This window comes from Gadus morhua, chromosome 4 (genome assembly GCF_902167405.1).
Source record: "Gadus morhua chromosome 4, gadMor3.0, whole genome shotgun sequence".
NCBI lineage: Eukaryota > Metazoa > Chordata > Actinopteri > Gadiformes > Gadidae > Gadus > Gadus morhua.
The window spans coordinates 4,668,092-4,678,898 of record NC_044051.1 but is presented as its reverse complement, the minus strand read 5'-3'; the positions used below and the strand labels follow the sequence as shown (position 1 = coordinate 4,678,898).

General features: G+C 44.1%; 3 protein-coding genes across 9 annotated transcripts in view; all 3 read left to right on the top strand.

The window, feature by feature from the left end:
* LOC115542662 (plexin-C1) overlaps positions 1–2,991 on the top strand; it is a 32,458-nt gene extending 29,467 nt beyond the window's left edge. For all 6 annotated transcript variants that reach the window (XM_030354991.1, XM_030354995.1, XM_030354994.1 and 3 more), the window contains 5 exons: positions 48–211; positions 1,110–1,257; positions 1,712–1,852; positions 1,945–2,019; positions 2,218–2,991. In XM_030354991.1, coding sequence (XP_030210851.1) covers positions 48–211; positions 1,110–1,257; positions 1,712–1,852; positions 1,945–2,019; positions 2,218–2,322 — 633 coding nt within the window. In that variant the 3' untranslated portion in view covers positions 2,323–2,991. The remainder of the gene's footprint in view (positions 1–47; positions 212–1,109; positions 1,258–1,711; positions 1,853–1,944; positions 2,020–2,217) is intronic.
* The window catches only part of LOC115542665 (plexin-C1), a 156,695-nt gene that overhangs the window by 60,051 nt on the left and 85,837 nt on the right, over positions 1–10,807 (top strand). The window lies entirely within an intron of this gene.
* LOC115542667 (plexin-C1-like) overlaps positions 8,842–10,807 on the top strand; it is a 37,675-nt gene continuing 35,709 nt past the window's right edge. Inside the window, exons 1-2 of the mRNA XM_030355015.1 lie at positions 8,842–8,981; positions 9,908–10,042. Of these exons, the coding sequence (XP_030210875.1) occupies positions 8,904–8,981; positions 9,908–10,042 (213 nt within the window). The 5' untranslated portion in view covers positions 8,842–8,903. The remainder of the gene's footprint in view (positions 8,982–9,907; positions 10,043–10,807) is intronic.

Sequence of the window (10,807 nt, the reverse complement as noted above, 5' to 3'; positions counted from 1 at the left end):
TGTTGCTCCCAGCGTTTGTTGAACGTCGTCTCTCTCCCATCCCCTAGGTGGCGGTCCACTCCTACGTGGTCAACCTGTTTCGGGGGATCTGGGGCGTGGGCCCCGGCAAAGCCCCCCCCGCCATCAAACACTTTTTCGACTTCCTGGATGGCCAGGCGGCCAGAATGAAGATCGCCGACCCGGAGGTCCTGCACATCTGGAAGACCAACAGGTGTGTGTCTCTCTCTCTCAGCCCCGTCCACCTCCCATCAGCCCTGAGTGCAGGCTGCTAATGGCTCGTAGTGTAGCATAACCGCGGGGATGGGGACAATGTGATGCATTGTCAATGCAGAGTAGCCAGAAATACCCCGTTCTCTCTCTCTCTCTCTCTCTCTCTCTCTCTCTCTCTCTCTCTCTCTCTCTCTCTCTCTCTCTCTCTCTCTCTCTCTCTCTCTCTCTCTCTCTCTCTCTCTCTCTCTCTCTCTCTCTCTCTCTCTCTCTCTCTCTCTCTCTCTCTCTCTCTCTCTCTCTCTCTCTCTCTCTCTCTCTCTCTCTCTCTCTCTCTCTCTCTCTCTCTCTCTCTCTCTCCCTCTCTCTCTCTTCCCCCCCCCCCCCCCCCTCCTCTTCATCGTTCGCTGGCAGTAGTGTAGACGGAAGTAACGAGCCTAGGGGCGCATTCCTAAACTTTGGACTATGTCTGCCATCCTATTCCTCCTTTGCTTATATTCCCAAGGAGGCGAGCAGTGGTAGTTGTAGTTGAGCAGGAGGAAAGTTTAACCTCCGTGGCTCATGAGGCAGAGCGGGTTGGCTGGTAACCGGCAGGATGCTAGTTCGATCCCTGGCTCCGAGCTGTTGAGGTGTCCCTGAGCAAGACACTTCACCCTGACTGCTCCAGACAAGCTGACTTTCCCCGTGCGTGGCTGACACCGCCGTCCGTGTGTGAACGTGTGCATGAATGTCAGGCAATATTGTAAAGCGCATGAGTGGCCACTGGTTCGAAAAGCACTAAAGCACGACTATTGGAACACAGCCTAGAACGAGTACATTATTTTAAAAGCGATGCTTGACCCGGGAGAGACGACCTTTTTGAACCTCATGTCTGCCTCGTGACCCGCCCCCTCCCCTCCCAGCCTGCCGCTGCGCTTCTGGGTGAACATCCTGAAGAACCCCCAGTTTGTGTTCGACATGGACAAGTCGGACCACCTGGACGGCTGTCTGTCCGTCATCGCTCAGGCCTTCATGGACTCCTTCTCCCTGACGGACACCAAGCTGGGCAAGGTGGTGCTCTAGAGACCACAGCTTGTGGTCATGTTGCCACAGCTGTGTAATGTGCAACGGTCTACTTAGCAAGTAGTCCATTTTAAGTCAGGCCAAATTGGTATTTGTTTGGTCTGTTTTGTAAGGATTTGAATGGGCAGTATTCATACTTTGTACATACCTTTGCAGTGTCACGTTAGATGCACACATCTTGTCTTGCAACTGTTATTGGTCACGTTGTGTGCAAGGGGGGCATCGCCTCTTTTGCATAGTATTTTGTTATTATATTCTTTAAAATTGTCATATTTAACTTGCACAAGTGCCCTGACCGAGACCAACCAAGATGTCTGTTTTTATAAGTGAGTGTGTTTAAACAGTTTGGATGTGTAACTATAGGGTGATGCCGAAACCTATCCCATGACCGAATCTGTTGAAATAAAGTTACAACTATTTATTTAAACTTCTTTTGTTTCAGCACGCGCCCACCAATAAGCTTCTGTATGCCAAAGACATCCCTCAGTTCAAACAGGAAGTGAAAGCGTATTACAATTGTGTCCGGGAACAGCAGCCGATCACCACAGCTGAATTCAAGGATTTCCTGCTAGAAGAGTCAAGGGTTTGTTTTTACAGTTTTTTTTTTTTTTTTTACAAACGCCCATATTTGGTGTTACCCCCGTGCCAACACTAATAACGTTCCTGTTCAAACAGAAACACGACAACGAGTTCAACGAGCCGGCGGCTCTCCGAGAGCTCTACAAGTTCATTCATCAGTATTTCACGGAGGTAAGACAGTTTATTCAAATCATGGTGTGTGGATGCAGGCGAGGCCACACGCCAAACTGATCCCGATGCTACTCGTTTCGTTATTCTCGTCTGTGGCTCACACATCCTGTAGCAGAGGCTTGGCTTCTTGCGGTTGCTCAGGTTGCCATGGTTGCCAGTCTTAACCCTCTTCCTGCGCTCACCTTCTTCTCCCAACAGATCGAGCAGAAGCTGGAGCACAGCGGCGCCCCTGCTGAGCTTAAAGAGCAACTGAAGCAGGTCAAGAATCAGTTTGATGGCCAGAAAAGCTGCTCTTGGGACTGATAGAAATTATGCAAAAGTGGCTTTATTTGCATTTCTTCGTTATCGCAGTGACGCTCTTAAAAGACTTCCTGTGTCAACAGTGAAATGAGATCTCAGAAGGGATGAGAAGAGGAGAAACAATGTTATTTATTGTTCAAATCTCTAGCAAATGGGACCAGTAAGCACTGCTTTAGTTTGGACGCTCTCCTCTTGGAGGCCATGGTCAAATTCCAGGTAGAACCGGTTTGTTTCATCCTTCTGCTATTAGTTGTCCCAGTGACGATGTATGCTAACTTATAACTTATGGCAACGTATTTTGTGCCATAAGCTAAAATGAGCTAAAATGCCGTAAACTGTACTTTTCTTTATTTTACCATTTTTTTATGTGCTTATTAGCATTGTGCTAAATGCGAACATATGTATAGGTATGTTGTACAAGACAATAATATGAGATGATGTTATGTAATTTTTTCTACATGAGTTGGTTATAAAAGTATTTTGCCTTTAAACGGATAGAAAAGCTTCTATTTTGAAAAGCTTGTATTTTGAAAAGCTCTCCGGCCTGTAATCAATGCATTCATTAGCGCAGCACTTCTAGGTCCATCTCCATAGCACACTGAACGGAACAGCCCTCCATTAGAGGGATAGAATATGTTGCATCTTCGTTATTAAGAGATGGTAAATATGAGGCTCTGGAATATATGCAAAATGTGTTTTGAATACTTGGTCACTCGCTTGTCTTCAAGAGTGCATCGTTTAGCGAATCATTTAGTGATTTATAACAGAGGTTTTAGTTCTTAACGGAGATCTGAGCACCGTCACTTTACAATACCTTATTATTATATATTATTATTATATTTATTAGTATTACTTTGAAAGAAAAGGTGTTGATGCAATATGAAGCAAAACCAGCCTAGTCACAGATCATATGACAAGTTTTCAAATGTGAAGCAGTGTAGGTACTAATAAAAATGACACTTATACGAACCAAAAAAACACTTATTTGGCCAAAAATGCATACATAATAAGGAAATAAATAAAATAATAAATAATAATGAATTGCAATTGTACTGCAATATGAACACTAATTTTCAAGCAAATGTCCAAACTATTGACTTTGAAATGTACGTTTGTCTGTTAGTGGTAGCTTAGATTGTTGCTTGTTTATTTCTCATTACTGTTCAACTCAACTCCAGACCACTATTTCTCGCTTAAGCAGGTAGTTACATGGAAACATTGTAGGCAGTTGAAATAGTACAGAAATTTACAAAGAAGACTGTTTGTAAAAAAATATGTAGTCAGAAATTAGATTCTAAGTAACAGAAACCACCATAACCGACGCATTGGTTTTAACTGTGATTAGACCTAACAAACTAATCGTGCAAGATTAGATATGACTCACGCAACCCATTTCTATCCGGAGATGGCTTGGTCCCTCTATGCGGGCGGTCCCAGCTCCTCCATCTTGTGGTGGTGCTGGGACCTTTCAGGCCCTCCAGCCGGCGACACAACAACACGTCCTGCCGGTACTGGGAGACGGGTACTACTATTGTACTGTCTGTCATATTCTGACGGGACTCAAGCATCTCTCATATCTAGAGTTATACCGCCCCCTACCGGATGAATCGCCTCACGTAGGCTGTCAAGATAAAAAATAAAAAAAACATTCAATACTAATCGATTTACCTACAGTAGCTGAACGATATTGGAAAAGACTCCCGCCGAAAGTGGAGAGCGGGATAAAAAAACTTTAAATAAATACAATTACCGCCTTTGTCAACGTCTTTTGTAAGGATTATGGAGACAAATAACGGTAGGATTCTTAATAACATTGGAAAAAGCTGTGTAGCGGTTTTAATTATATACATATGAGTTATGACAAACTAAAGTTGTGCTTTGTCTGTACTGTAGGTTAGAATACGGTATTTAAATAGCTGTAACGTTAACAACTGCTAACATCATACAAACTACTTTCAGCTAGTTAGCGGGATTTTTAAACGTGGTATTTGATCTTCAACATATTTATTTATGATCGCCATTATGTCATTGTTACTGAAATAAGACTATAATTTAGAGATAGGAGTACAATCCGATTGAGTGGCGAAGTCACGCCCTTTCCGGTAGATCCCATGGGACTATGCGGTCGAAAAATATGAATGGGTTTATAAATAACTATAATCTACTGGTATCGGTGGCCTAGGTAAGACAGATGGTCTAGTGCCCCAGTATTGTTTTGTATCGGAGCGTGCGATCGAATCCAGCTAGTGAAGTAGGCCTACTTTTGTTTTTAAGTAAGAAGACAAATAATGAATATAATCACACGTGCAACGTATAATGATAATGTAGCCTACCTGTAATGTGCAATTATGTTATACATGCCTATCTAAGAGACAAAAAAAAATGATTGTGTTGTAAGTTGTAAACAGTTGTAAATAAAATATTTTTTATAAGCCTCAAGGATGTTTTGACATTGATTTTTGATAAAGTATGTTAAGTCACGCTCAGACTAGTGTCATTTGTATATTACAATCAAAAAAAAATCCCCCCGTGACACTGTCACCTTTTTTCCTCTGAGGAGTTTGCAGGTCTGGTAGATATGGGGGTTTGAGATGCAGCGACCACCGGATGTCTGGTAACTTCCTGTTCAGGTTTCATACCTTTCTTGTCAGCAGCACAAGAGACACAAACTTGAAAAACAAAAACAAAAAAAAGCAACAACTGCTATTTGCAGTGCTGTACTATTATTCGGATGTAGGCCTATGTACTTGATTAAATTGTTTTAATAAAGTACAGGGTTCATCCCGTTCGTCTCATCCCACCCCTAATGCTGATAATGTAGTGGGCTGGTCTGGACAGAAAATGCCAGGGCTGAATTTTTGTCCCAGTCCCACCCCTGGTTACGGTTTAATCATGCTTTCGCAGGATGTGACACAACTTCACGCATTTTCGGTGTGGGCAAGAAGTCAGCGTTCCAGAAACTTGTGAAGGGTGAATCAACCATCCAGACCTGTGCGAATGGGTTTCTGCTCCCTAATCAAGCAAAGAATGTCATAGAGGACCTTGGGAGAAAGGTGATGGCAGTTATGTTTGGTGGCAAGAATACAGATTCACTTGCATCTTTGCGCTACCAACTTCTTAGCAAGAGAATTGTGTCTGCCACATCATTTGTTAGCCCAGGACATCTCCCTCCTACAGAGCATTTGACTAAATATCCCTGCCAAAGAGTTTATTACCAGATCATGGTATGGACCGAAATGGAGAGTGACAAGAATCCATTGCATTGGGGATGGAAATTGGAGGACAATCACTTTGTCCCAATTATGACCAACAAAACTGCTGCCCCAGAAAGCCTCCTGCATATGGTCCATTGTAATTGCACAACTGCTTGCCGAACACAACGGTGTAGTTGCAGACGATACGGACTGCCATGCATGCCTGCTTGTGGACCATGGCAAGTCAAAAAAAAATACAAGATGCAAAAGCAGGAATGAAAAACAAAAAACAAAGAACAAAAAAACAAACAAAAGAAAAAAATGGTGGTTAGCGGTACTGAGCCTTCACATGGCGGCCCTGTTTTGACTAATTTCACTGTACCACACAGTAATAACACATTCATGCACAGCATATATTGCTTCAAAATAATTTGAAGTACTCGATAAGTTAAATCAACAATGCTGGGAAAATTATGGCATGTTGAAAGAGGAAAAATGTCCATTTATATTGAAAAACGTTTTTCATTTCTAACATAATTAACCATTTTTAATACATTGTTGTACTGGTAATCACTTCACTATTATGTATGTATGTATATTTATGTAAGCTAATTGGATTCCTAGATAACCAAAACATAGGGTAAGACACCAAAATTACTTGTCTAGGATGAATATTGGAGGAGTGATGATCTTTTAAAGAACTCGCGGCGGCCATCTTGAAAAAAACATTTTTCGAGTGGTCAGATTTTGGTAGACTTTTAGTATGTAATTCAGGACATCCAATACTACAAAAAACAGTTGAGAAACCTTTTGTTACAATTTTTTTCTAGGGTCAAACCATATTTTGACCCGTCTATACATTTATTATGTAAGCCCAGACCAAAATAAAGCTTCTTTCACACCGCCGCGTGGCAACTCGCCGCCTCCATTCATTTCAATGAGGGATGGGCGGTAGAGGGGAGGCGGTTACAAAAGCGGCTGAAAACCAGGAAGCGGTTGCCGCCCACATGAACACGCGCAGATTTTGCCCTACCGCTCAGCTTTCCCCGTGTTGAAACTTTCGGCGGCAGCAGAAGCAGCAGAAGCCGCTTTTGAAAACGCCTGGCCCTTTACGCCTCATGCCCACTACCTCCGTCCGTCGACTGATCCCCATTGACTTTGAATGGGGACGGACGCGCAATGCATTGTGGATCCGTGCGCTGAAGGCTCCGTCAAAAAGTTGAAAAATGTTCAACTTTTTTGGCAGCGACGGATCCGTCATCCAATCAGATCACGTACGCAAATTTAAGCACTGTGACACTACTCGGGCTCTGACGACCCTGGAAACCTCCCCCATCCGTCAGCCACGCCTTCCCAGTCCTTTGACTGATGGTGCAGTGGGCATGAGGCGTTAAGGCCCATTCACACCCTACGGTAAATACGGATTCGGACCGTTTCGTCCGGTCCCGGAGGTGTTTCGCCGTAAATGGGTCCGTCGCCTCTGAGCTTACGAATCCAGAGTGCTCCGGGAGAACCGGAGCAATACCACCGGAAATCGGGGCGGCAGTATTGAGTCAAAAGTCAGACCATTCGCGAAAATAGATAGAGTAGTATAATATCTGATATGTATAATATATATTTATATATTGTATTTGACGTTTTGTACTTATATTAATATACCTGACATTTTTATTTTATTGTTTATTGTTATTGTTCCTCCCCCCTTGTTTTTTTTGCAGAAATCCCACATTTTGATTAGAGACCTAAACTATCTAGCCTATTGCTTTTTTCTGGAGAAGCCTTTCAGAACACATGACCAAAATTGTAATCACAATAAATTGTAATCACAATAAAAAATTCTAAAATAAATCACATTTTGGATCAACTTTGGAACAACACTATAAATATTTAATTGTGCTTCCCTCTCCGGTGAGCACCATTCACTTTGAAAACGCTCAAAAGCAGTCAACAAACCCCTCTGCCCTTTTTGGTTAAACCGGAACTTTCCTCTTACGCGTTTTCGTGCGTCTTTACGCACGGTGGCAGGGAGTGTTCTAGCGTCTCCTCGCGTGAGGAGCAGGCAGTAGGTCGCTCTCTCAGGACTCTGCTGTTCCGCACCATGGAGTTCGCGTGGATGCTGCTCTTCGTTGCCCTCGGTGGGCTCCGGGGGGCCCGCGGTCTGCAGGAGGTTGACGTGTTCCCCTCCCGTGGTGGAGATATCCGTGACTTCACCGTCGCCGCACGCTGGGTGTACGTCGTCACCGGCGACTACCTGTACCAGCTCAACCACAGCCTGGGGCTGCTTCACAGTCTGACACAGAGAGGAGAATACATAGGGCCCTCGATTCGGTTTAACAGGGCTTCGGAAGGGGGCACGTCCACTTTTAGCGTCAATACCTTGGCGCCACTTGTGGAGCGCAACCTGTTGTTCACCTGCGGTGCGCTGAACTCCGGCTATTGTGAGACGCTGAACTTGACGGACATAACTCAGATAATAAGCGGGGAGGATTTTGAATTGAGTCCTGCTGTGCCAAAAGGCATCTCCGTGGGTTTTGTGGTTGACGTGAATGGAAAGTCTTACATTTTAGCTGCTGCAGGCTTTGGGGACTTTGACTTTCCAAAAGAATCGCGAATTCGTCTTCATAACACACATGATAGTCAGTTTGGAGGACTGCTCTCGGCCATAGACGGTACGGATAGCCCCGAAATCGTTGCGCATGGTCGAGGTGTCCAATTTGTGGATGGCTTTCAAATCAAATAAACTATTTTAATTTTTTCAAACTTAAATTACGACGCCCCTAAAGTTCGTCTACTTTGGTTTGCGAACAAAACGAGCAAAACCGAAACGTTAAGGTCCCTGCGAGGTGCGACACTCGTCTGTTGTGAAGGTGGCAAAGCGCGCCAGAGACTCGTTTCTTCCTCGGTGATTCCCGGGGACCAACCGGTCCTCTGGGCAGGGATATTTACCGACCATGACGTCACTATCACGGAGCTCGCCGTATATGACGTCAGTCCGCCAACTGATGCAGTGACCTACACGGACCCAGACTTCGGCTTCAAAGGAAAACATTCGAAGGTGAACTTGCCATAGACTACAAAGCTAAATTAATTTACATGAAGGTCTAAAACAAAGTTGATCACATGGAATTGCAATTAAAGGTATAATAATTGTCTGTGTGTGTGTGTGTGTGTGTGTGTGTGTGTGTGTGTGTGTGTGTTGGCGTTTGTGTGAGTGTGTGTGTGTGTGTTGGCGTTTGTGCGTATGTGTGTGTGTATTGGCGCGTGTGTGTGTTTCGGTCTATGCGTTCGGTGTGTGTGTTTGGACACGTGTGTGCGTGTGGGCATGCATGTCTATAGGGTGACGTGCCCATCGCGCTGAGGCCATTGCGCGTGCTGCTGAAGCATCGTTTCATGACGTCTGTGCTCACGGTCAAGCTCAACAACTGGCTGATCGTCTTCATCGGCACCGGAGACGGTCAACTGCTGAAGGTCTGTAGGCCCTGCATGCTACGTCATGCTACATCACTTCCTCTGTTGGAACAGTTGGAGGTGGCCCCAACACTTTAAGTAGAACACTGACAAGCCGAGTAGGCATGTTTGTCTCATCAAAAACGACATACGTGTCATGTGATCACAGCACAAAAGGAAATGAGTGCAGCAAAAGCGCCTGTGATTGCATTTACATGATGGCTCAGGGTCAAAGGTCATGAGAGATTGAGTTAGCCATGGTCTTGTGAGTGGTACATCTTCCATAATTCATTAAGCTGCAGGCATCATTTCTGGCCACTTGTTTCGTCGTCAATTTTGAAAATAAATGTTTGTTTGTTGCATACACAACCAAAAATGAATATTGCATAGATATTATGGGGGATTTTTATTTTTTTTGGTTAACGTAGAATAATCAGAGAGAGTTAACTTAGAAGTTAATTCTCTCTGGTCTTTGAAGGCAGAGGACCTTGACCATTCTTTGCTGTATTATATGTTGTCCTGGTTGTATTGGCTTCAGTTCTAAGTGTAAGGTACTCATACGTGTAAGGTACACCAAGTGTACTTTAAGTGTAATGTGCTCTAACTGTAGGCTACTATGAGTCTACTCTAAATGTGAGGTGCTCTAAGTAAGGTACTATAAATGTAAGGTTCTCTAAGTGTAAGGTAATCTAAGTGTAAGGTACCCTGAGTGTACCCTAGGTATAAGGTACTCCAAGTGTACTTTAAGTGTAAGGTCCTCTAAGTGTACTCTTACTCTAACTGTGCTCTAGGTGTAAGGTCCTCTAAGTGTACTCTTACTCTAACTGTGCTCTAGGTGTAAGGTCCTCTCAGTGTACTCTTACTCTAACTGTGCTCTAGGTGTAAGGTCCTCTGTGCCCTCAGTGTAACCATCAGCTCACCCCGGTGTGGTTGTCTGTCTGACTCAGCTGACGGTGGACGCCACGCTCCAGGCCCAGTGTCTCAGCGTCATCTGGAAGGCCCCCGACGACCGCCGCGTCTTTCCCAAGATGCACCTGGACCCCGTGGGCCGCAAGCACGTCTTTGTGGCGGTTAGGGACAAGGTAGGCTCGTGGATATTGGAGACTATCTGTAACTTTTCTTTTTTTAATGTAGAAATTAGGGAAATGCATTCGATAAAGTGGTTTTAGTCGATCGTCAGGAGAATTAACGATCAATTAGTCGATTGATCGTTAATATTTTACATTAAAATTTAAAAAAATATTATATTCAAAATGAAATGAAAATACAAATGCAGCGTGTTTTCCTCATGGGGATCTTTATTATTAGATTAACAACTCAGTTAAACCAGATCCGTTCTATAGTTATGCGCTACTCTGCTCTAAGCAACGGAGCATGCCGCTCGAAGCCGGTGCTCATAAACATAACAAAAAATAAACACAACCCTAGTTTCTTCCCAAAATACAACTTTCCACAATCCAGGGGCTCAGAAAGTTCTTTATTTCTGCTTCGATGCTAACCTCGCCTTGAGTGGTAGGCCTATTTTGCTCCCCAAGAAGTCATTTCTTAAATCATAATGGTCCCACACCAGACTTCGCCGTGGCCTCGTCCGCTTCATGATTACATCGCCGTGTTCCAATATCCATACTATCCGTACTTACTAGTCTAAGTTTGAGTACATAGGGCGTTCCGATTCAGATCAGGCGAAAATAAGTGTACTGAAAACTGTCAAATCGCGAAGTGTCTGGCGATGTTCACTTTTCGTCGGCAGCCACCTTAGCTACGTAGCGGAAGAGGGCGGAGCCAGGCTGAGCCAAAGTCGGCGCATTTTCCACATAGCCTGCATTAATAGTCATTTTGTAGTTTTT